At 41.6% G+C, this 27,026-nt stretch overlaps 2 gene segments (V, D, J or C); both read left to right on the plus strand.

The window, feature by feature from the left end:
• Positions 1-6,867: 6,867 nt before the first annotated feature.
• LOC129407111 (Ig lambda-2 chain V region-like) lies at positions 6,868-7,311 on the plus strand (the record flags this gene model as incomplete). The annotated part of the segment is given in 2 exon segments: positions 6,868-6,913; positions 7,013-7,311. Coding segments are annotated over 2 exon segments (345 nt in total), but the record flags the coding sequence as incomplete, so codon positions are not given.
• Positions 7,312-13,907: 6,596 nt separating this feature from the next.
• Positions 13,908-25,818, plus strand: LOC129406998 (Ig lambda-2 chain V region-like; the record flags this gene model as incomplete). The annotated part of the segment is given in 3 exon segments: positions 13,908-13,953; positions 14,060-14,368; positions 25,556-25,818. Coding segments are annotated over 3 exon segments (618 nt in total), but the record flags the coding sequence as incomplete, so codon positions are not given.
• Between the last annotated feature and the right edge of the window lie 1,208 nt (positions 25,819-27,026).

The following is a 27,026-nucleotide window of genomic DNA, read 5'->3' on the forward strand; positions in this document are numbered from 1 at the left end:
GTAGGAAAGAGCAGAAATGTTTTCTGTGTTCAACCCTGGTGGTCACTGCAGATTAATATTATTTTTCCCATCCCAATTTATAATAAAAGCTTACATAATGGCTAATTCAAGGAGAAAGATTGTGGTGGAAGATAACACATACAGGATAATTCAGGAACACATTTGCTGATCAACTCAGAAAAAAATCACTCATACTTAATGTGATGATTTAACTGACTGAAAAACCTGAATCTAATTGCCTGAAAATGCAATTGTTTCTGATTTCTTCTGAATAATCACAAAGATTAATACTAACAAAAGGACAAATGAACCAAATACAGAATATCGTTCAGATTCTTTTGCCAAATTCTCCATAGTAGACCAATAATAAATAAACACGAAATACACATCCACTTAAAAGTCCATATGAAAAGAAAGGCAATAAAATATGAATTGACCTTTTAAAATATGTCTAGATATTCACAGTATAAGATAAGAATTTAACACAAAAACTTATGACCTATATAATTAGTAAATCATAAAGTAAAAAATGAATTAGATACCACCATACAATATAATAGTTTAATGTACTGACAACTATTTGAAAATGAAAAGATGGAGAAATCATAACAACAACTAAAGTCTATACCCAATAACCAAATGATCAAGATTAACATAATACCTAATTATAGTTAATTAGAAAACGTATATAAGACAACTCTATAAAATTATTGAATTTTTCTGTAAATGTAAAATTCTTACAGAAAGAAAGAATCCCCATCACAAACACATAAGGAAACGAAAAAAATATATTCTTTTTCCTGGGCCTGTTTTTAAGATTTGCCAGGCCTAATATTTGTACTGCAAACAATCTCATAATAGCCTGTAAAACTTTTTTTTCCAGGAAATACTCATGGCTTACTACTGACTGTGTTCTCAGGGATCACTTCTAGTAAGCTTGGGAGATCATATGAGATGTTGGCATTGAACCCTGATCACTCACATGCAAGGGAGGTACTTTCCCCACTGAACTATAGCTCAACCCTAAGACAAAAATTTTTAACATTAAACATGATGTCACCTTGATGGACACCTAAAACCAATAAAAATATTTCTGAAATAAAGTGAGTTATGAATACAAAAAAAGGGGAAATTACCTAAGTGATAATTGCTAAATGGGTGTAAGGCAGAATCGAAACTTGGAGGAGGATATTGAAAAGAAGTAAAGAAGTATCAACAAGGAGTAGCAAAGATTGAGTCAGAGTAATGGTACTAGAGAGTATTGGAAGGGTACTGAGTTGATCCCTAACAATATTTTGAATGACTTCTATTTAAAAACAAGAGCAAAATTAAAACTTGATTCTCAGCAATGGAAAACAAATTATCAAATGCTTCCTTTCCAGCAGGTCTGACTTTGGCGGGGGGGAAACTCCAAAAAATAATGAGTTTTTTGTTGAAATATTGAATGTAACCAAAGTAAAGAGGAAGTAAAGTAAAATTTATCAGCTACACAGGCGGGGAGGGAGGCTGGGGGTTGGGGAGGTGGGGGGGAGGTTTACTGTGGTTCTTGGTGGTGGAATATGTGCACTGGTGAAGGGATGGGTGTTTGAGCATTGTGTAACTGAGACTTAAACTGAAAGTTTTGTAACTTTACACGTGATTTAATAAAAATAAATAAATTTTAAAAAAGAAAACTTTAAGAATTTGATTTTACATGGCAAAAAGTATCATTTTAAAAATTAAAAAACACATAAAAAAACTCTTTGCTCTCAGTAATTAAAATACACTAAACATTATCTTGATGTCAACAGGGGGCATTTATGCTTTTGAAGTGAACAAGGCCTGCAGCAAGTTCAGACTGAAGAAGTGCCAACAGGTGCTTCCTCCCAAGGGACTATCCTAGCTCAAAGCTAGCCCAAGTTTCCCCTTCTCTGAAGAGCTAGTTCTTCACTGAAGACACAGAAATGGGGGAGGGGATTTATGCTAAATGGCTGAGATTTGCAGCATGCACACCCAACACAAACCCTTCCCCCAGGTCAGAGGGACATAAAAGAGGCGCCAAAGTCTTGTGTCAGCTGTGAGGCCACGATGTCCTTGAGAGTCTGCACCATGAGCAGGAGTCTTCTCTTCCTCCTCGTCCTTCTTGTCCTTACTCACTGCCAAGGTTCCTGAAGATTCAAGTGACCAACTTTTGGGGAATTGCTCTGACTTCCATTTTCATTCCCGATGTGCTTCTGTTTCCATTTCAGGGTCCAGTTCTCAGGCTATGGTGACTCAGGAGCCTTCACTGACCGTGAACCTGGGAGGGACAGTCATTCTCACATGTGCTTCCAGCACTGGAGCAGTCACTGATGGTCACTATCCACACTGGTTCCAGCAGAAGTCTGGTCAAGCCCCCAAAACAATGATTTATGACACAAACAAAAAACACTCCTGGACTACAGCCCGGTTCTCAGGTTCCATCCTTGGGGACAAAGCTGCCCTCACAATCTCAGGGGTCCAATCAGAGGATGAGGCTGAATACTATTGTTGGCTGTTATACAGTAATGCTTGACACAGTGACAAATTTAGATGAGGTACCAGTACATAAATTAGCTGCCCTTGTTACCTTGGGTCTATGAGTAATCGTGCTATATAGTTGCTGTAAATCTCTATGCATTTAAAGCTTTACTCAACTCTATAACATTTGAAATATTCTGAGAATTTTCACTAATCTTTTAATTTAAAATTTTATTCTTTATCATGAGTTGTGATTTGGCAAGTTGTTCGTAATACAGTTATTTCAGGCATTCAATGTTCCAACGCCAATCCCACCATCAGTGTGTTTTTCCCTCCACCAATATGTCCAACCCACCACTCGAGCTTGCCCTCTTAGCAGGCACAAAGAAATTTGCTTCATATTGCTTATTGTAACATAAATCATTGCTCTGGGAGTTTGACCAGATTTCTGCTGGAACCAGTATGGATAGTGACCATCAGTGACAGTCACTTTCCCCCCTTCTCCCTCTGCCACCCAGGACCCAGGGTTATTGGGTTTCTGTCTCTCCACGCAGAAAAGAACTTCAGAAGTAGACAAGCAGTGAAGTAAAGCAGATTATATTTGGAGGTTTTGAAAGGAACAGGGGAGAGAAAGTGGAGAGAGCACCAAGTAATGTGCTCAAGAGAGAAACCAGGCTTCTCCAAGGGCAGAGGGAGCCTCTACACACATGCCAGTATTAGACATGAAAACATGAAAGCACACATCTCAAGTGAGGAGATGCTGGCAACACATGTACTGGGGCAAAACATGTGCTCAGGTAACACATGTGCCTGGCCGCCTGGGCACAATCAGCACATGAGTTTGGGCAGCATATGTGCGCCCCTTCTTTGTTTAAGGTAGCTTTTAAAGGGTTTCTCCAACTTGCCCCCCATGTGTGGCTTCACCTAGGTCAAAGTCCATTGTTAAGGAGGTTGTCAAATGGGGTAGATTTGGGAGTGGTGATGGACTTCTTTGAAATTCCTTTCTGGCCTTTTACTCCTGATGGAGCTTCTGTCAAGGGGTGTCAGCCTCCTCAGGGTCCATTGCTGGAGCCAGGTGAGGGTCTTATCAGGCCTTAGTTCCTGTTTTCTTCAAGGTTGGTCTTTGCAACTTGAGAGCTATTACTTACCAGGAAATTTACTGCCATCATCTGGGGAGGAGAGCTTCCCTATCTGCCTATATCACTATTATGTGTCGAGTTGGATTAATGTATTTTCTTAACTTGCTTTTTAGACTATGTGGAATTTGTAAACTGAAGGGTTAGACTAAGGATATTTACTCATAATGTTGAGTTTGCCTTATATATGGACACTCCTGAACATGTCTTGATTAGAGGTGTATTGTCATGGCAAGGATGAAATCAAACGAGTAGAGAGGTCTCTGTTAGAGTAGCATAAATTCTGAGCTGAGGGATGAGAGTGAGCTCTGCAGCCTTCCTCTCCTTAGGCAGCTCTATGGTCCCTGCTTTCCCAGCACTTCAGGTTATCAGTAATCACTCATCTTTGGTCTGGTCCTGATCTGAAGGTTCTGTTGCCAGGTCTTTTAGAGGGTTTCAACAGGAAGAGATCTAGGAGATACACAGGTAAGATTGTCAGCAACAGACTCAAAAGCAATCACAGTGAAGAGATTCTCTGTGAAATCTAGAAAAAAGAACTGAATATAGTCTATAGATATTGTATTTTTGTGGGTTTTTCAGGGAGGAAAAGGCATCACAGCCAGCTATGCTCAAGGGTTACTTGTGGCTCTTCACTCAGGAATTACTCTTGGCAGTTCTCTGGGGACCAGATGTGATGCTGAAGATGAAATTCAGTTTGGGGACATCTAAGGCAAACCCCCGACCCACTGTACTATTACTCCAGCCCTTATCACATTTTTTTCTGCTTTAGATGTTGCATTTACTTTAGTATTTTAGATCAGTGTTTGTAACTGTTTTTACACCGTTGAACTAGCACCTGTGCTGCAAATAGATATATGACCTATCAGAACTGTCCATTTATTACCAGTGTAGTAAACTGGTGGATTAAATCTTTCTATACCTGTGGACAGGTCCAATGAATGGTTGTTAAAGAATGCTGTTCTAGCCTTTGAAGAACAGGAATCACTGTGGATGAATATAGTCTCAGTAATGAATGTGGGCATGGATACAACACGTGATTTGTGTAACAAAAGGCTTGATGCAAAGATGTGCTTTTCTTTTGAGTAGGCCACAGAAGAGCTTGTGGATTAGGTAAATTCTTTTTTTTTTTTTTTGCTTTTTTGGGGTCACACCCAGTGATGCCCAGGGGTTACTCCTGGCTTTGCACTCAGGATTTACTCCTGATGTTCTTGGGGGACCATATGGGATGCCGGGGATCGAACCACGGTCGACCACGTGCAAGGCAAACGCCCTACCCAGTGGGCTATTGCTCCGGCCCCAAGATAAATTCTAAATTTATCTCCACCAGCTTAAACTCCACCTGCCTCCCCTGGGGATCAAAGGATAAATTGTAAGTCACCATCCTGTTTAAGCTCCATGCTAACATACACATAGATGGATCCTAAGGCTATAGGTATCTCCTAAAGCAGGGATTTGTGTAATTGTCCCTTTTAGTATTGACTCACTGGCTATTTGTTGGAGGTTTAGTTTCCACCATTGTTGGTGAATATCTGTTTCCACTCTAGCACTGAACTATGGAGCCTGCTCTCTGGTGTCTCTGTTCTCTATAGATATACACCTGACTGTGATTCGAGATGCAACTTACCTCCTTCCAAATCAAGGTAATCTGGAGATACATCAATAATATATTTACACTTACTGTGACCCGTTTCAAAGTCTTCCACAGTCTTTCACTATGGGCCCTTGCTCCTCCAACCATTGGGTCACTTTTCAGAACTGAAATTTCATTTCATTAATAAATCCATTGAGATATTGGAGAAAACATGTAGCATAATTACTCGTCTACTATTTTTCTGCTGAAGGCTTCATGATCCATTGTTTTCATTAAATTTTGACTATAAACTTAAGCAATGGGTTGAGACAAACAGTTGTGAGATCATTCTTTCCCCGTTGGAAAGATTGCAATGGCATATATTGAGGATATTTCAGGTAGCCTTTTGACCTTTTCTCTAAACAGACTGGGTGACCATGTCAGTCCAGCTGCCTTCTTATCTACTGCAGTAATGGCACTCACAGCCACTCTATGTTTAATGCCATAAAGTAAAGCAACTCAGAAGATAGACAGAGCAGCTTTCAGTGTAGTTTCAGTTGCTTGAATCACATCAACTCTGTCAGGATCCCAAAATATCAATAAATTGATAATCTCTTCCAGATTTCTCCCAGAATGACCATCAATCATCACCCCTTCTTTCAGCAAACCTGTATATACTAAAAGTCATGCTCGGGGGGAAGACTGAGTATACAAATAAGACATGTGGTACATGTGATAGCATGTTCTCTCCACTGTGTCTGTGCACACAACTTTGTGTCTCACCACCGAAAGATGCTTAGACATCACTTCCTTCTCATTGGCAAAAGATTTCCCGCATCTTTTTCAAAGTAACAACTAAAAACACAGTCTCATGCTCAATTAGTAAAACTAAAAGCAAAATATTTTCAGTTCATATATGCTTGAAACAATATTTTTAATGTTGGAGATATACTTCTTCATCTCTGACAACTGATGAATAACAAAGGAGAATCTGGTGACCTGCACAGGAGGATCTATGACAATTTTTTTTATCTAAGAGCATATGGTATGAAAAAACAGGTGCTCATATATGACCACTCAATAAAGGCTGGACCAGTTGGCATTCCTACCAACAGTGAAGAAGCGTCCCTTTTTCTCCACATCCACGCCAGCACAGGTTGCTTTGAACATGCTTCAATTAGCACAGAAGAATCCTCGAGCTTAGATTCTCTGCTCAAAAGAGGAAAGAAAAGTGGAAAAGGAGAAGGAAGAAGCGCTGATTTATGAAGTATCCTCCTTCTCAAAACTCCTACATACAGTTCCTTTCTGGAAAATCACAGACACTGAAGTTAGTTACTTTGGGACCTAACAACTTCAGATCAGAGAAAGGAAGGTTTGAAGCTAGAAAAGAGACAAGCAAAGGTGAATGTTCTCATCAGTGGACACTAGAGGGGGCAGTGTGCCATGCACTCAGAGCAAGCTCTGCAATGAGATGCAGCCCCAGGCCCTGCGCCCCTGTCTAGTGCATGTCACTGACGTGGAGCAACTCAGAAACTCTGCCATGGTCACACTGCTGAGTGACCCTCAGGAACTCATTTGCATGACAGCCCCACCTTCACAGGAGGAAGCAGGTATAAGGAGAACTTGGAGGCTGGTCCTGAGCTGAGGGAGTCTGACACATTACAGCATTGGGTTGTCTCCACCATGGCCTGGGCTCCTCTCCTGTTCACATTTCTGGCTCACTGCACAGGTCAGGGGACTCTCTGGGTTGGTGGGAGAAATTAGCAAAGGATGCTCTGCTTCTTTATAACATCTCATCTTAAGCCCTTTGTCTTACATCTGTTTACAGGGGTCACTTCTCAGAATGTGGTGATTCAAGAATCGTCATTGTCCACAAACCCTGGGGGTACAGTTACATTCACCTGTGGCTCCAGCACTGGGGCTGTCACCACCAATAATTATGCTGATTGGATTCAACAGAAGCCCTACCAGAAGCCCCGGGCTCTAATAGGTGATGCCAGTCATAGGCATCCAGATGTTCCTGCCCGATTCTCTGGCTCCCTGCTTGGAAACAAGGCAGTGCTCACCATCACTGGAGCCAAGGAAGAGGACGAGGCTGAGTATTTCTGTGCTCTGTGGTTCAGCAACCATTTCCACAGTGACAGATGCAAGTGGGGAAGTGAGACATAAACCTGAGCTAAGCTTCATCTTTTCTGCTGAGTAGAGCAGGTCCTCTCATGAAGTCACCCAGCTCAAGATCTTCTCTATTTTGTTGGTGGAAAATGGCAACAACTCTTCAATGCTAATTTTCAAATAAACAAAATTGTTCCAGGGCTTGATGAACTCCTTCACTTTTATACTGTTGTCCTATGACCTACCCTCACATTGAGTTAGGATTTACTCTATTTTGTTATTTTTTCTTACACAGCTAAACACAGTAAAATTTTCAGGTATGAACAAGTTATGCTATTACTGCAAAGTTAATTACATTTTCTCAAAAGAAGCCTCATAGTGTCCATTCTCACTAGGGCTCAGGATGGAAACAATAGTTTATGCATTTATAACATATATTTTCATTTTATACAATATAAGTATCTGTATTGCTATAAATTCATATGCATAAAATATAACATAAATCATATATGCAATATTTGAAAATTAATTCAAATTATATCCTATAGCCACTATTTTCCAGAAAAGTATTAAAAAATTTTTATGAAATAAAGGAATTTCTATACTGGAAAATTTTCAAAACTTGTAAATATGAGGAAGTAACCAGGGGACATCGATGCTTTTGATGTTTTGGATTTGGGGCTGGGGACTGTTGTATTTTGAGGGGGTGGTGTGTGTGGACATACCTTAAATGATCATGCTTCGGTGATGGTCCAGGATCTGTACTCAGGAATTAATCCTGAATGGTGCATGAGACCATATGGGATGCCAGGGATAGAACCTGGGTCAGGGGCATTCAAGGCAAGGGCCTTACCCACTGTACTGTCCCTCCAGCCCCATGACACTATTGAAGTGAACAAGGCCTGCAGAAAATCTAGATTTATGAGCCTCAGAAAATCTAAATCTCTCTGGTCTGAACTAGACGTGCCAACAGGTGCTTCCTCCTAGGGGACTAACCCAGCCCCCAACCATCCCAGGCTTGCCCCTCCCAGCAGAGCTAGTCCTTAATTGAAGACACAGTTGGGGTTGGGCATGTATGCTAAAGGGCCAGGTTTTCAGCAAGCACACCCAACAATAACACTTCCCTCAGGGCCAGAGGAACATGAAAGAGGCCCTAGAGGTCAACTATGGGGTCAGTGTGTCCTTGAAAGTCATACTATGAGTAAACTCCTCTCTTCTTTCTTCTTGTTCTCTTCTTTACTCACTGGCCAGGTTTGTGGATATTTCCTTAAATGATTTTTTAAAAATTATTTATTTTTTTATTGTATAACTGTGAAATACAGTTACAAATTTTCATATATGATCCACCACCAAACCCCCACATACCTCCCTCCCACTCCCCCTCTGCCTCTGTGGCAGACATTTTTCACTTTACTATTTCCTTACTCTGATTACATTCAATTTTCAACAGGAATCTCACTATTATTATTTGGAAGTTTTCCTCCAACAGTCAGACATGCTGGATGGCATCAATAGATTGTATGTTTTCATTTTTTGGAAAAGGTCTGTCCCAGTCCCGAATCCCGGACCATGATAGTAGCTGCTCAGTGTCGCCGGGCTCCATCTGGAGAAGGCGTACTGGCTGTACCTCCTTAGTCTGGCTCCCCGGTGTTGCTGGACTGGTCTTGGGTCCGGAGCATTCTCCGGCCTGCGTGGCTTACCAGAACTCCTAGATTCTTCCGGTTTGTGGATATTTTGATGACCTGCCTTTGGAGGATTTATTGGACTTCAATCTTCATTCCTGACATGCTTCTGTTTCCATTTCAGTGTCCAGTTCTCAGGCTGTGGTGAATCAGCCTTCACTGACCATGTACACACAAGGGACAATAATTTCACATTTAGTCTCAGCCTGGAGCAGTCACTGATGGTCAGTCTTCATACTGGTTTCAACAGAAGACTGGTCAAGCTCCCAATATACTAATTGATGACACATCCAAAACACTGCTGACTTTGGCCTGATTCTCTATCTCTCTCCTTGAGAACCCAGCTGCCCTCACCCTCTCTGGGGCCCAGCAGAGCAGTGATGTAGGAGCAGGGAAAGCTTGTCTCTGTGTTCTTTACAAGGTTTTAGATTCTTCAATATTTGTAGGAATGCTCCACGGCATGGAAAACGACCTCACATGCTGGAGGAAAAGGCAGCTCAGATAGAGAAGGGAACACCAAATAAAAGATATTGGGAGGACCCATTCGGGTTGAAAGATGTGTGCCAAAAGTAGACCATAGACAGAACATAACGACTGCTCAATACCTCTATTGGAAACCACAATACCCAACACAAGAGAGGGAGCACAATGGAATACCTTGCCACAGAGGCATGGCAGGGTGGAGGGGATGGGGTGGGGGTGGTGGGAGGGATGCTGGGACCATTAGTGGTGGAAAATGGGCACTGGTGGAGGGATGGGTACTCAATCATTGTATGACTGAAATGCAAGCATGAAAGTTTATAAGTCTGTAACTGTACCTCACGGTGATTCACTAATATTAAAAAAAAAGACAAAAAAAGATGCTCAAAGTTAGAAAATAGAAATAGGTCTTAGAAATTAAGAACAATAGAGAGGCTCAGTTTAGAAGTAAGTTAGATATGCTTCCTGTGTGTGTGTGTGTGTTTGGGTGGGGGGACTGAGGGGGTTTTATAAAAACTGGGTCTTCATTCGCGTTGAAAGATGCAAGCTGAAAGTAGACTATAGACCGAACATGAAGGCCACTCAAAGCCACTCAATAACTCTATTGCAAACTACGACACCGAAAAAGAGCGAGAACAAAAGGGAATGCCCTGCACAGAGGCAGGGTTGGGTGGTGTAGGGTGGGGTGGGGGTAGTGAGAGGGATACTGGGATCATTGTTGGAGGAGAACGGCAGTGGTGGAGGGATGGTAAACGATCACTGTATGAGTGAAATTGCAAACACAAAAGTTCATAACTTTGTGACTGTACCTCACAGTGATTCTATAATAAAAAATTAATTAAAAAAAAACCAAAAAAAACCCAAAACAACCAAAACAGGATCTTTGTGCTACTTGCCAAGTTACTAGCTTTTCATGAGTAGTTAGGGATATTACACTGTGAGCTGGCTGATTAAGGTCTTTGGGGTTATCTGCTTTACCATTTAAGATAGGTACTGCCCATTTTCTTTTAGTGGCTAATGAGCCTAAGCTCTGTGGTAGGAGGTGGTACTTTTGTCTTGGGAAATTTCAAACTTCCCTTCCTCAGAAAGGTAAACCCTAGATGTGAGGGGATGATTAAAGTGTGGAATGAAGACATCTAAAAACGGACTTTTTTTTTTCATCAACTACTAATGAGAAACTGAGGTTCCCTCTTTCATTCCCTCCTCTCAAAGAAAAAAAATTGTGACTGCAGTCAGGAAATAGAGAATCAGATTGCTCAAGGTACTTCCTGCTTAGGGGCATAAATAGGGTTCTAGTGCAGTGAAGGTGTTTTAGGAAGAAGGATGCGGGGAGGTCTGCAGTAACATGCCTTAGTCCCTTGTGTCCGTGGTTACACATTCGTCACCCTCTGTGGTTTAATGGCCTCAAGCATAAGGCACTGTAGCACTGTCTTCCCGTTTTTCATGGATTTGCTCGAGTGGGCACCAGTATTGTCTCCATTGTGAGACTTGTTGTTAGTATTTTTGGTATATCAAATATGCCATGGGTAGCTTGCCAGGTTTTGCCGTGCTGGCAAGATGCTTTGGTAGCTTGCTGGGCTCTCTGAGAGGGATGGAAGAATCAATCCAGGTTGGCTGCATGTAAGGCAAATGCCCTACCCGGTGTGCTATCTCACCAGCCCTCAATCATAGAGTCCTCAAGCATAGAAGAAACAAATTAGACAAGAAGGCTATAAGACCAGGTCCAGTTGTAGTCAGAAGACCACCATGGATTAAAAAAAGGCAGGACTTAAAAGAGCCAAGATTTAGTATTTACCATGGAAATCATGCCTGAGAAGCCTGTTCCCACAATTAGGGAATCTTTTAGTGAGTTGAAGATTGGTCTGTATTTGTCTAAATTTTTTCATCAAAGAAGCAAAATACCTTTCTATGCGTAGCACACCAATGATGGACTGATGAAACCTCACCTTTACGCGATGGGTAAAATATTTCAAGGTCAAAAGCCAATTATTCCCAATACAATGGAGAACTTTAGAATTTATTTTTTTAGTTTGTGGTATTGGAACATAGTCATACAAACAGGGGAGAGGAAGTTGAGATGATTATCTAAGAGTAGAATCTCCATTCTGGATGGCGTCAACAAATATAACTTAAAGTACTGTGAACGAGAGACAAGTTTTGTAAGGTGTACAAGAGGTAAGCTCCAAAGGTTTTAATCGATTTGTTCAAGCAGACACCAGTAAGTCTCTCATTGAAAGACTTATTATTACTGTTTTTGGCATATCCAATACGCACAGGTAGCTTGCCAGGCTCTGCCGTGTGGGCTCCGTACTCTCGGTAGCTTGCCAGGCTCTCTGAGAGGGGCAGAGAAATCAAACATGGGTCGGCCATGTGAAAGGCGAAAGCCCAACCACTGTGCTATCGCTCCAGCAAAAAGGTTTTAATGTGGGTAAATAATTAAAGATCTTAAGAAAACCTTGCTTAGTGCTAGTCTGCCCTAGAATGCATCAGACCCAGTAATTGAAGTTACTTAACCCCTCCAATTCCAGCGGTTCTATAGGAGCATCCTCAAGCACTTTAATTAGGAATGGGTGGGATGCTCAGCCAGAGGAAATACAGGATGGAAAGGATTTCAAGTTCCCTTTTATCTACAACAGAGTTTGTTTTGTTTTCATTTAAGAACTGAGAACTTGGTCCCCGGCACCATCTTGCCGCATTCAGCATTGAAGAAACCCAGTGGGCACCACAACACTGGAGATTTCTCCATGCCCCATACCAAGCCAATATCTCTGGGATGCCCCAGATGGAGCAGGTGCAGTCTCCCTGCCTTCTCCAGATGGAATCCCAGTGACCATGAGCTTCTATAAGCATGTCTCCAGTATGTGGCTATCAGAACTATTCCTCTGACCTTTCCTGATATGCAATGTGAGCAATGAAAAATAAATTATCTAGCATCTGCCCCTGGCCAAAACTAGAGAGAGAGCAGTGACATGTGGGGCCTCACAGCATGGGGGATGGAACCAGCACCTCTCCCCACCCTGGCGAGGCCCTGAACAGCAATGATCCCAGAGGCACACAGGCCAATCTTGAACCCAGTGGCTTTTGGCAGAAATGCATCTGGACTGAGCATTGAACTACTGCTCAGTATTCAACATGGTGCCACCCTGGGGGCAGGAAAGTGTTTTTCCCTCCCATCTTTTCTCCCTGGCAGTGTGGTGGCCACCAGCTTTCCAGAGCCTATTGGAGAGCCAGGTATGAGACTGAAGTGACGTTTCACATGAAGCCTCTCCGGATGGGAGGTGGAATAGGCCCCTCTTCCTGCCCTGATGAGGCCCCGAGTTGCTGCCCACAAAAGGTTCCTGGCTCCTAATCAGCCATGATCCCAGAGGCACACAAACCAATCTTGGAACCCAGAGGCTTTTGGCAGAAATCCCTCAGACTTATTACTAAAATATCAGAAATCCAAAATCATGCAGCTGCAAAGAGGCGGTGTGACATGATATGCTTTTGATAATTAGCAATAGAAAACAAATTATCTAATGATGCCTATTTTGTAAGGTCTGATTGTTGAGGAAAAATCCAAATAATAATGGTGGGTCTTTTGTCAAAATGTTGAATGTGATTAAAGTGGAGAGAGAGTAAAATCATCTGCCACATAAACAGGGGGAGGGGTGGGACAAGGGATATATCGGGGTTCTTGGTGATAGAAAATGTGCACTGGTGAAGGAATGGGTCTTGGACCATTGTATGACTAAGACTTAAACTGAAAATCTTTGTAACTACTCTCACAATAATTCAATAAAAAACAAAACAAAACAAAAAAACCCTGAGAATTGAATAGCACTCAGCTTTAAAAGGCACTGGTAGAGGTGAAGTATTACATGTGACATCATCAATTACCCATATGGCAAAGTATCCACATTAGTCCATGAGTTTCTCAGGAACTTGCAGCAATTAACAGAGAAGAATCCTAGACCTCAGAGCCTCTGCTCAACAGAGTTGTCTAAGGAAAGTGGAGGAGGATAAAGAAGAAGAATAGTGCTGATGCTTGCAGATTCCCCTTTCACAAAACTCATTCATCAAGTTTCTGCCTGGGGAATCACAGAGACTGAATTTAGATTGTTGGAGACTTAAAACCTTCAGATCTGAGCAAAGAAATTGGAAACTAGAAAAAAAAAAAAAGACAAGCAATAATGAATCTTCTCATCAGTGGACACTAGGGGGGGCAGTGTGCCATATTCTGAGAGCAAGTTCTCCAATGAAATGCAGCTGCAGACCCTAGGGCCCTCTAGTACATGTCACTAACATGGAGCAACTCAGAAACTGCCATGGTCACACTGCTGAGTGACCCTCAGGAACTCATTTGCATGACAGCCCCACCTCCACAGGGGGAAGCAGGTATAAGGAGAGCTTGGAGGCTGGTCCTGAGCTGAGGGGTCTGACAAGTCACAGCCTTGGGTTGTCTCCACCATGGCCTGGGCTCCTCTCCTGCTCACATTTCTGGCTCACTGCACAGGTCAGGGGCACTCTCTGGGTTGGTGGGAGAAAATGGCAAAGGATACTCTGCTGCACTTTTACATCATTGTCTCATCTTAAGCCCTTGGTCTTATATCTGTTTTCAGGGGTCACTTCTCAGAATGTGGTGATTCAAGAATCCTCACTAGCCACAACTCCTGGAGGCACAGTTACACTCACCTGTGGCTCCAGTACTGGGGCTGTCACCACCAGTAATTATGCTAATTGGATTCAACAGAAGCCGTACCAGAAACCCTGGAGTCTAATAGGTGGAACCAGTAATAGGCATCCAGATGTACCTGCCAGATTCTCTGGCTCCCTGCTTGGAAACAAGGCAGTCCTCACCATCACTGGAGCCAAGGAAGAGGATGAGGCTGAGTATTTCTGTGCTCTGTGGTTCAGCAACCATTTCCACAGTGACAGATGGAAGTGGGGAAGTGAGACATAAACCTGGGGCTAAGCTTTATCTTTTGCTGCTGAGTACAGCAGATCCTGTAATGAAGTAATCTATTTCAAGGTTTTCTCTGCATTTTTGATGAAAAATAACAACTATTCCTGCAAACTTTCAAATAAACAAATTTATTCCACGTTATGATCAATTTCTTCACTTAAACACTGGTTTCCTAGTTCCTGAATTCTCATTAAGTTAGGATTTACTCTATTTCTTTTTTTTTTTTTTTGGTATACAAGCTGATCACAGGGTCTAGGAATTTTCCAGGTATGCACAGGTAATATTATTGGGGTAAAGTCAATTATATTTTCTCCATATGCAGCATCACTAACAATGTTCATTCACATTAAGAGTAAGGAATTAAACAATATTTTATGAATTTATAACATCACTGAAAAGCTTTTTATACAGTGTACGTGTTGCTCTAAACTAGTATACTTAAATAAAACATAACCAGATGGAATATTTAAAAATTAATTCCATTTATATTCTGTTATCATTAAAGTCCAGAAAATCATTGATAAATACTTATGAAATTAATGATCATTTGCTCTGAAAAATTACAAACAACATTGTGAATTGAGGAAGTTACCATGGGACACTGATACTTTAGACTTCAGAGTTTTGGGTTTTTTTGTTTTATTTTGTTTTGGCGGCCACACACAGCAATGCTTAGGGGTTGCTGCTAGCTGTGCACTCAGGAATTCCTCCTTATGTTCTGAAAGATGACAGTTGATGTTTCTTTGGATGAAGCCAGAGTGGGATGTATACACTTTATCAATATAATAACCTACAACCGGGATTTTTGAAATTTAATTTAGAACATTTGTTTTAACATTCAAAATTATAGGTTAGTCAGAGAGATAGTTCGGTAGGTTATGTGCATTCTTTTCATGCCAGAAACATTGGTAAATTCTCCAGGATAGCATGTTCTTTGAGCCTTCCGGGGTGACTTCCAAGCACAAAGCTGTTGTTGCCCACAAATCCAACAGAAATATAGTTAGATGTATATAAACTCAATTCTTTTGAAAATTATTTATTTGAGTATTTAATATTTTATTATTTATTTTCATAAATATGATATTTATTTTTCTAAAATATTATGAAAAAATATTTTTGTTTGTTTTTGAGCCACACTCACTAGTGGTCAGAGATCTGCACAGAGGGATCACTCCTGGTGTCCTCAGAGCCCATATGAAATGCCAGAGATTAGAGCCTGGGTTGGCCACATTCAAGAAAATGGTAGGAGACTACAGAATTGTCTAGAAGAAACCTGAAAGCCTGTGTAACATCTCCTGAGCAAGCACACTGACTCAGACAAGGACCAGGGCTTGTCTGTACCACCATTCTAGCCCCTTATGAAAATCATTGAAATGAAATTTGACCATGTAATCTTGAGACTTCTCTAAGTACCCTCATGATATCTTCTATATTTTATGCAAATCTATAAACTTGCTCTATATGGCTTTTCATATCTTTTACTGCTGCTTATTTTTATCTAATATACAATTCTGTATCTTACTTGAAATATTATTTGTAATCTAGTCTATGAGCTCTTTTTAGATTTTATTTTCATTTCAGTTTCTTCAAATTCAATTAGCAGGGTCACTGTGGAACTACCTGTGCTTCTTCTTTATCTGTGCAGTGAGATCAGTAAACTTGGTGTCTGGGCTGGTGGCTGTTCCCTGTGCCCTCACTGATGAGACTCTGCAGCTGCACCTTCTCTGGCCCATCAGAGTCGCTGAGCATGAACTGTAGTCTCCATAGGTGCTTCCTGCTGGGCTCTCCCATGGGGGAAAGCAAATCTCCTTCCTGCTGACTCTGGGCTGAGATTTGGGTTCTAGATGCAGGACTCCGGAGGGTGTAGGTAATTCACTGTATCATTGTCATCTAGTTGTTCATTGATTTACTCGAGCGGGTGCCAATAATGTCTCCATTTGTTCCAGCCCTGAGATTTAAGCAGCCTCTCCTTACTCTTGTTTCCCAATGATTAGAGGGTCAGAAGAATGAGACCTGTTATTGTTACTGTATTTGGCATATCGAATACGCCATGCGGAGCTTATCAGGCTCTTCTGTGATCCAAAAGATAAGAGAGAGAGAGAGGGAAGGAGGGAGGGAGAGAGAGAGAGAGAGAGAGAGAGAGAGAGAGAGAGAGAGAGAGAGAGAAACAGAAAATGAAACTGTCTGAAAAAGAGCAGAGGCCTCCTGTCCCCACTGTCCACAGCCCCCAAAAGCCGTGGGTAATTAAGGATGGAAAATTGTTTGCATAGAAAGTCCTTACATTGACATAGAGTGAAGAAGAAAAGGAGACCTGGGTAGAAATTCTCAAAGGTGGGGTCAGGGATCTTTATGTACCAGGGCCCGGGCTCCTCTCCTACTCGTGTGCCTCTCTCATTGCACAGGTAGGTCAGACCTGAAGAGCCAGCCCCAACATACCCCACAACCTAAATATTATTTCTCCTATCCCAATTTTGAAGAAAAGCTTCCATAATGGCCAACTGAAGGAACAAGATTGTGATGAAGCATAACACATACAGGATAATTCAGGAATACATTTGCAGATCAACTCAGAAAAAAATTAGTCATATCCAATGTGGGGCTGGAGTGATAGCACAGCGGTGGGTGTTCACCTTTCCTGCGGCCGACCTGTGCTCATTTCCTCCACTACTCTCAGAGATCCCGGCAAGCTACCGAGAGTATCTCCCGCATGGCAGAGCCTGGCAACTAAACGTGGCTTATTGGATACACCAAGAACACATACATGAAAGCTTGTAACTATCTCAAGGTGATTCAATAATATTTAAAAATCAAAGTGGGGAGGGGGTAATCGGGGTAGAGGGAAGAGGAAGTAGAGAAATTCAGTCTGTGGTGATGGGTGAGAATCTCAGAATTGGAACTAAAGTTCTGGGGTCCAATTTTCTTCCTCCTGCCACTGGGCAGCCCTAGTAGATCTCAAGCCCTGGGTGTGATTTAGTTGGGTTTTTAATTAGCGCCTTCTCTAGCCAACTCTTAATTGCTTGAATGCTCCATGAATTTAGATTTTGCTTTGTAAATTTGTTGTTGCTCTGACTTATTGTATATGCCTTAAGTATTGACCCGCATGTTTTGTTACTTAAATAAATATTAAAATACTGTTATATGAAAAAAAAATTTAAAAAAAGAACAGTAACAATAAGTCTCACAATTAGAGACATTACTGGTGCCCGCTCTAACAAATAGATGAGCAACAGGATAACAGTGACAGTGACATCCAACGTGATAATTTAATTGACTAAAAAGCCTGAACCTACTTGCTGGAAAATAAAATTGTTTATTTGATCATTTTCATTTCTTCTGAATAATCACGTATGTTAAAACTAACCAAAACATAAATGAACCAAACAAAGAATATCCCTCAGATTCTTTAGCAAATTTCTCGAAAGTTGACCAATTATAAATAAACACAAAATACAAATCTATTTAAAATCAGTAGAAATAATAAGGCAAGAAAATAGGAATTAACTTTAAAAATAGAGTTAACACATTGCTAGTTATTCACAATATAAGGAAGAAACACAAGAACTTATGACCTAAATAATTAGGGAATTATAAAGTAAAAAATAAATTGGATATCACCATACAAAAATAGAAATAGAATAGAAAAAGTTTCAGTGTGCTGACAACTATTTGAAAATGGAAAGATGGAAAAATTGTAACAGTAACTAAAGTATATACCCAATAACCAAATGATCAAGATTAATATAATACCTAATTATAGGTAAAAGGCAAAACATACATAAGAAATCTTTCTATATATTTTTTTTAATTTTATTTATTTTTAATTAGAGAATCACCGTGAGGGTACAGTTACAGATTTATACACTTTTGTGCTTATACTTCCCTCATACAAAGTTCGGGAACCCATCCCTTCACCAGTGCCCATTCTCCACCACCCGTAAACCCAGCATCCCTCCCACCCTCCCCAATCCCATCTCCCCCCCACCCCACCCTGCCACTGTGGCAAGGCATTCCCTTCTGTTTTCTCTCTCTAATTAGCTGTTGTGGTTTGCAATAAAGGTGTTGAGTGGCCGCTGTGCTCAGTCTCTACCCCTCATTCAGCCCGAAACTCCCTTCCCCCACATGGCCTTCGACTACAATGTAGTTGGTGATCGCTTCTCTGAGTTGACCTTTCCCCGGAACGTGAGGCCAGCCTCGAAGCCATGGAGTCAACCTCCTGGTACTTATTTCTACAGTTCTTGGGTGTTAGTCTCCCACTCTGTTATTCTATATACCATAGATGAGTGCAATCTTTCTATGTCTGTCTCTCTCTTTCTGACTCATTTCACTCAGCATGAAACTTTTCATGCCCATCCACTTAACTACAAAATTCTTGACCTCCTTTTTTCTAACAGCTGCATAGTATTCCATTGTATAGATGTACCAAAGTTTCCTCAACCAGTCATCCGTTCTGGGGCATTCGGGTTTTTTCCAGATTCTGGCTATTGTAAACAGTGCTGCGATGAACATACATGTGCAGATGTTGTTTCGATTGTACTTTTTTGCCTCTCTGGGATATATTCCCAGCAGTGGTATTGCTGGGTCAAATGGGAATTCAATATCTAATTTTTTGAGAATCGTCCAAATTGTTTTCCAGAAGGGCTGAACCAGTCGGCATTCCCACCAGCAGTGAAGAAGGGTCCCTTTCTCCCCACATCCTCTCCAACAGCGGTTGCTTTTGTTCTTTTGGATGTGTGCTAGTCTCTGTGGTGTGAGGTGGTATCTCATGGTTGTTTTGATCTGCATCTCTCTGATGATTAGTGATGCAGAGCACTTTTTCATGTGCCTTTTGGCCATTCGTATTTCTTCCTTGGTAAAGTTTCTGTTCATTTCTTCGCCCCATTTTTTGATGGGGTTGGATGTTTTCTTCTTGTAGAGTTCAACCAGTGCTTTATATACCATTGATATCAACCCCTTATCTGATGGGTATTGTGTAAATATCCTTTCCCATTCTGTGGATAGTCTTTGGATTCTGGTCAATGTATCTCTTGCGGTGCAGAAGCTTTTTAGTTTAATGTAGTCCCATTTGTTGATCTCTGTTTTTACTAGATTGCTTAGTTCCGTGCCACCTTTGAAGATACCTTTATCTTCAATATCGTGGAGGGTTTCGCCGACATTGTCTTCAATGTACCTTATGGTTTGTGGTCTAATGTTGAGGTCTTTAATCCATTTTGATCTGACTTTTGTGCATGGTGTCAGGTCAAGGTCTAAACCCATTTTTTTGCATGTGGTTGTCCAGTTGTGCCAACACCATTTGTTAAAGAGGCTTTCCTTGCTCCACTTCACATCTCTTGCTCCCTTATCAAAGATTAGATGGTCATACATTTGGGGTTGTGTGTAGGGATATTCCACCCTGTTCCATTGGTCTACGGCTCTGCCTTTGTTCCAGTACCATGCTGTTTTAATTGTTACTGCTTTGTAGTAAACTTTGAGGTTGGGGATGGTGATGCCTCCCATCATCTTTTTCCCAAGAATTGTTTTAGCTATCCTTGGACGTTTGTTATTCCATATGAATTTTAGGATTGCTTGATCCATTTCTTTGAAGAGTGTCATGGGTATATTTATAGGGATCGCATTGAATCTGTATAATGCTTTAGGGAGTATTGCCATTTTGACAACATTGATTCTCCCTATCCACGAGCAGGGTATATGTTTCCATTTCCTCATGTCCTCTTTGATTTCATGGAGTAGCGTTATGTAGTTTTCTTTGTAAAGGTCTTTTACTTCCTTGGTTAAGCTGATTCCGAGGTACTTGATTTTCTGGGGCACGATTGTGAATGGGATTGCTTTTTTCATGTCCCTTTCCTCTGCCTCATTGTTTGCATATATGAAGGCCATGGATTTTTGGGTATTGATTTTGTAGCCTGCAACTTTACTGTATAAGTCTATTGAGAAATCTTTCTATATTTTTTTGCTTCTTTTCTGCAAATATAAAATTCTCACAGAAAAATATCCCCATCATGAACATAGAGAAAAGAAAAAAAAGGTATTCTTTTTTTAAAAAATGTTCCGTGTGCACTGGAAAAGAATGTGTAATCTTTCTTTTGGGGGTGTAAAGCCCTGTACAGGTCTATTAGGCCTCTCTCTTCCATTTCTTCTTTCAGAGTCAGTGTTTCCTTGCTGAGTTTTGTTCTTGTTGATCTATCCAGAGGTGATAGGGGGATATTGAAGTCTCCAATTACTATTGTGCTGTTAGTGATGTCCTCTTTGAGGTCTGTAAGGAGTTGTTTTAAATATTTAGCCGGTCGTTCATTGGGTGCGTATATGTTTAAGAGTGTGATTTCCTCCTGTTGCACATATCCCTTGATGAATAGAAAGTGGCCTTCGCTGTCCCTTCTAATCTTTTGTCAACCTGAAATCTATATTGTCGGATACTAGGATGGCCACTCCAGCTTTTTTAAGGGAGTTGTTTGCTTGCAGGATTGTTTTCCATCCTATGACTTTGAGTCTGTGTTTACTCTGTTTGTTCAGGTGTGTTTCTTGTAAACAGCAGAATGTTGGGTTTAATTTCCGGATCCATTTTGCCACTCTGTGTTTCCAGGCAAATGTTTGCTTACAGTTCCTAGGGCAGTTTGTTGGCCCATTTGGTGACAGTTTCCTGCCCAGCGGGAGGTCGTGAACAAAACCTTTTTCAAAGCAGTCAAACAGTTACAAAGGAAAATTGCACGTTCCCCTGGAGATCTCTCCGGCCCATGGAGAGACAACAGTGGAAAGCGCTCCTAATTGGATGGGTTCTATGAGCGGTCCCGATCTGAAAATGAAACTGGTGAGGATAATAAATAGGGGGCTCAAGATGATAAGTACTGATCAAGAGCGTCTTTATTAACAGCCATGCTGGTTTTATACCTTTCTTAGCAGAGGGTTGGTACATAAGTTGTCAATCATCAGGGAAGTGTCTTCTCAGACCAAATAAGGAAAAGTTCGGGGCGTACTTTGGTGGGCTTACAGTATTCTCCAAGAGTAGGTTGAGAAATAGTGGGGAGGGGAAGACAAGGGTTTATCTGGCAGGAGCATCTGTCAGGAGTAATGTACAAGGCTTTTAGTGTAAAGGAAGGCATTCTACTTTATGGGCCTTTTGGGGTCTCGAGGTTACCTGCCCTGGGCTACTTTTACTTCTTGAGTTTAGCTATTTCCTTTGTCACAAGGGCACCTGTGCCTCAGGTTATGCAAAGCTGGTAATAGAATTTTGCGGTTTGTCCAGGGTAAAGGTTTCGGGGTCCTCTTTTGTTCAGGGTCCTGAACAGTCCCCAACAAAATATTTAACCCTTAACCTGCCCTCCTCTTCATGACCATGCTCAGGTAATATTCCTGTTTCTGTACTCAGGAATTAATACTGACAGGTAGAGGAGACCATATGGGTTGCCAGGGATAGAACCTGGGTCAGGTGCGTTCAGTTAGGGCAAGGTCCTTACCCACTCTACTGTCTCTCCAGCCCCATGACACTTTTAAAGTGAACAAGGCCTACAGCAAAACCAGACTGTATGAACCCCAGAAAATCTAATCTCTTTGGTCTGATCTATAAGTGCCAACACGTGCTTCCTCCTAAGGGACTAACATAGCTCCCAACCATCCCAGGATTCCCCCTCCCAGCAAAGCTAGTCTTTAATTGAAGAGACAATTGGGAGAGGGCATGTATGCTAAAGGACTCAGGTTTTCAGCAAGCACACCCAACAATAACACTTCCCTCAGGGCCAGAGGAACAAGAAAGAGGCCCCACAGGTCAAGAGTCAACTATGGGGTCAGTATGTCCTTGAAAGTCATACTATGAGTAAACTCCTCTCTTCTTTCTTCTTGTCCTCCTCTTCCTTACTCACTCACACAGTTTGTGGAGATTTCAGTGACGAGAACTTGGAGGATTTCTCTTGACTTCAATCTTCATTCCTGACATGCTTCTGTTTCCATTTCAGGATCCAATTCTCAGGCTGTGGTGAATCAGCCTTCACTGACCATGAACACAGAAGAGACAGTCATTCTCACATGTGGTCTCAGCATTGAAGCAGTCACTGATGGTCAGTATTCATACTGGTTTCAACAGAAGATTGGTCAAGCTCCCAAGACACTAATTTACAACATATCCAAAACACCGCTGGGCTCTGGTCTGATTCTCTGTCTCTCTCCTTGAGAACTAAGCTATTCTCACACTTTCCTGGTCCCAGACAAAGAAGTGATGCACAGCAGGGAAAACTTGTCTCTGTGTTCTCTACATGCTTCTAGATTGTTCAATATTTGTAGAAATGAAAACATTGTTTAAAAAATGGATGCTCAGGGCCGGAGCGATAGCACAGCGGGTAGGGCGTTTGCCTTGCACACGGCCGACCCGGGTTCGATTCCCAGCATCCCATATGGTCCCCTGAGCATGGCCAGGGGTAATTCCTGAGTGCAGAGCCAGGAGTAACCCCTGTGCATAGCCAGGTGTGACCCAAAAAGAAAGAAAAAAAGAAAAAGAAAAACTGGGTTGATATTTGTGCTACCTGCCAAGGGACAGGCTTTTCATGAGTATTTAGGGATCTTACAGTGTGGGCTGGCTGACTTAGTTCTTTTGGGATATCTATTTGACCATTTAAGATAGGTATTGACCATTCTCTCTTAGTGTCAAAACACTCTAGCTCTGCAGTGGAACATTTGTCTTGGGAAATTTCAAACTTCCCTTCCTCAAAAAGGTGAACTCAAGACGGGAGAGGATGCTTAAAGTGTGGGATGGAGACAGCTAAAAACGAATTGGTAACATCAATCGCTAATGAGAAACTGAGGCTCCCTCTTTCATTTTCCCCTCTCAAAGAAAAAGATTCTGAGTGCAGTCAGGAAATGGATCATCAAATTGCTCAAGGTACTTCTTGCTTATGGGCATCAATAGTGCAGTGAAGGTGTCTTCGGAAGAAGGATGTGGGGAGGTCGTCAGTAACACGCCTCAGTTCCTTGCGTCTGGTTGCACATTAGTCACCTTCTGTAATTTAATGGCCTCAAACATAGAGGAAACAAATTTGACAAGAAGGTTATAAGGCCAGATCCTGTTGTAGTCAGAAGCCAACCATGGATTCAAGAAATCAGGACCTAAGAGAGCCAAGACTAAGCATTTTCTATGGAAATCATGCCTGAGAAGCCTGTTCCCACTAGGGGGTCTTTCAGTGACTTGAAGATTGGTCTGTATTTGTATAAATTTGTTCACAAAGGAGCAAAAAACCTTTCGAAGCATAGCACACCAATGATGGGCTGACGTGACCTCACCTTTAGGCAATGGGTAAAATATTTTGAGGTCAAAGGCCAATTATTCCCAAGGTAATGGAGGGCATTAGAAATTTTTTAAAAAAATTCATGATACTGGAATGTAGCCATACAAACAGGGAGAGGAAGCTGAGATGATAATTTTCAAATCATGTCTATTCCAGGTGGCGTCAGGAAATATAACTTAAAATATTGTGAATGAGAGTCAAGTTTTGTGAGCTGTACAATAGGTATGTGCCAATAGTTTTAATGTGGGAAAATAATGAAAAACTTTAAGAAAAGCTTGCATAATGCTAGTCTCCCCTTGAATGCCTCAGACCCAATAGATGAGGTTATTTGACTCCTCCAACTCCAGGGGTTCAGTAGCAGCACCCTCAAGTACTTTAGGTAGAGGTGAGATGCTCCGCCCCAGGACATACAGGACTCAAAGTGCCGTGGCCCTCGCAGCCAACTTGAACCTCGGCCAGAGAGAGAGAATGAGAGTTGAGTGGGCTAGGGAGGACTGCATGCAATATGCAGCATACAGCAAGTTTATTGAAATCCAAGCGGGCTTATATAGTCTTATTTTAGCAACGATCAGCAGGTTACATAAGTGGTATAAACATTATTAAGTGGTAAGAGCATCTTTATTTTTGCCAATCTTACTTGTTTTACAGTTCCTTCTTTCAGCCGTGAGAAACACGGGAATGTTTTCTTGAGAAAATCTCAGATGTGGCCTTGAGCATGGCCATGGCAGACACGAGCCAATCCTCCCTTCAGCCTCCTCTCGAGTCCAGCTGCCAGAGCATGGTGGCCCTTCAACTTTTCTCTCTAGGCAGGTCGCCAGAGCATGGTGGCCCTTCTGCCGCCTATCAAGGTTGGCTGTCAGGGGATGACTCGCTCTCATGCCATGTTTCTCCATACTCATTCCCGTTTACAGGAACTAAGGTAGGGAGTGCCTAGGACCCCTCCTCACCCAATCCCTGCTTACAGGGACAGATGCAGAGGGTGCCCAGGCCCCTCGCCAACATCAAAGGACTTCAAATTCTCTTTTATCTACAATAGATTTTGTTTTGCTTTCATTTAAGAACTGAGAACTAAATAGTACTCAGCTGTAAAAGGCACAGGTGGCAGAGAAGCATTACACGTGACATCATCAATTACCCAAATGGCAAAGTATCCACATTAGTCCATGAGTTTTTCAGGAACTTGCAGCAATTAACAGGAAACAATCCTGTAGCTCAGAGCTTCAGCTCAACAGAGTTGTCTAAGGAAAGTGGAGGAGGATAAAGAAGAAGAAGAATGCTGATGTGTGCAGATTCCCCTTTCATAAAACTCATTCATCCGGTTCCTGCGTGGGGAATCACAGAGACCGAATTTAGATTGTTGGAGACATAAAATCTCCAGATGTGAGAAAAGAAATTGGAAACAAGGAAAAAAAAGACAAGCAATGGTGAATCTTCTCATCAGTGGACACTAGGGGGGGCAGTGTGCCATATTCTGAGAGCAAGTTCTGCAATGAGCTGTAGCTCCAGACCCTAGGGCCCTCTAGTACATGTCACTGACGTGAAACAACTAAGAAACTCTGCCATGGTCACACTGCTGAGTGACCCTCAGGAACTCATTTGCATGACAGCCCCACCTTCACAGGGGGAAGCAGGTATAAGGAGAACTTGGAGGCTGGTCCTGAGCTGAGGGAGTCTGACACATTACAGCCTTGGGTTGTCTCCACCATGGCCTGGGCTCCTCTCCTGCTCACATTTCTGGCTCACTGCACAGGTCAGGGGGACTCTCTGGGTTGGTGGGAGAAAATGGCAAAGGATACTCTGCTGCACCTTTGTATTATTGTTTTATCCTAAGCCCTTGATCTCACATCTGTTTTCAGGGGTTACTGCTCAGAATGTGGTGATTCAAGAATCCTCACTAGCCACAACTCCTGGAGGCACAGTTACACTCACCTGTGGCTCCAGTACTGGGGCTGTCACCACCAATCACCTTGCCTGTTGGGTTCAACAGAAGCCCTACCAGAAACCCTGGGGTCTAATGGGTGGAACCAGTAATAGATATCCTGATGTTCCTGCCCGATTCTCTGGCTTCCTGCTTGGAAACAAGGCAGTCCTCACCATCACTGGAGCCAAGGAAGAGGACGAGGCTGAGTATTTCTGTGCTCTGTGGTTCAGCAACCATTTCCACAGTGACAGATGGAAGTGGGGAAGTGAGACATAAACCCAGAGCTAAGCTTCAGCTTTTGTTGCTGATTACTGCAGCAAAAGATAGATGACTTCTAGTAAAGTCATCTATTGCTAGGTCTTCTCTATATTGTTAATGAAAAATAACAAATATTCCTGCAAACTTTCAAGTAAACAAAGTTATTCCAGGTCATGATCAATTCCTTCACTTAAATAATGGTGTCCTAGTTCCTGGCTTCTTATTAAGTTAGGATTTACGCTATTTCTTTTTTTTGGCATACAAGCTGATCACAGGAATTTGCCAGGCATGCACAGGTAATGTGATTGGCGTAAAATCGATTACATTTCCTCCATATGCAGCATCACTATCAATGTTCACACACATTATGTGTAAGGAATAAAACAATATTTTATGTATTTATAACATCATTGAAAACTTTTTATATAGTATACATGTTGTTCTAAATTGATACACATTAAATATAACATAATCATATGGAATGTTTAGAAATTAATTCCAATTACATTCTGTCATCAGTAATGTCCAGAAAATCATTTATAATTACTTATGAAATGAATGATCATTTGCTCTGAAAAATTACAAACAACATTGTGAATTGAGGAAGTTACCATGGGACACGGATACTTTTGATTTTTGGGGTTTGGGTTTTGTTTTGTTTTGTTTTGTTTTGGCGGCCACACCCAGCAATGCTTAGGGGTTGCTGCTAGCTGTGCACTCAGGAATTCCTCCTTATGTTCTGAAAGATGACAGTTGATGTTTCTTTGGATGAAGTCAGAGTGGGATGTATATACTTTGTCAGTATAATAACCCACCTTTGGAATTTTTAAAATTTAATTTAGAACATTTGTTTTAACATTTAAATTTATAGGTTAGTCAGAGAGATAGTTCAGTAGGTTATGTGCATTCTTATCATGCCAGAAGCATTGGTAAATTCTCCAGGATTGCAGTTCTTTGAGCCTCGCAGACGGGACTTTCAAACACAAAGCGGGGGTTGCCCCAAAATCCAAACAAAAACAAAGTTAGAGGTATAAAAATTTAATTATTTTAAAAATTATTTATTTGAGTATTGAGTATAGTATTATTATGTTTTCAAAAATATGATATACTTTTTTAAAATTTATGAAAAAGGGCTGGAGCGATAACACAGAAGGTAGGGCATTTGCTTTGCACGCGGC

This window comes from Sorex araneus, chromosome 9 (genome assembly GCF_027595985.1).
Source record: "Sorex araneus isolate mSorAra2 chromosome 9, mSorAra2.pri, whole genome shotgun sequence".
Classification (NCBI taxonomy): domain Eukaryota; kingdom Metazoa; phylum Chordata; class Mammalia; order Eulipotyphla; family Soricidae; genus Sorex; species Sorex araneus.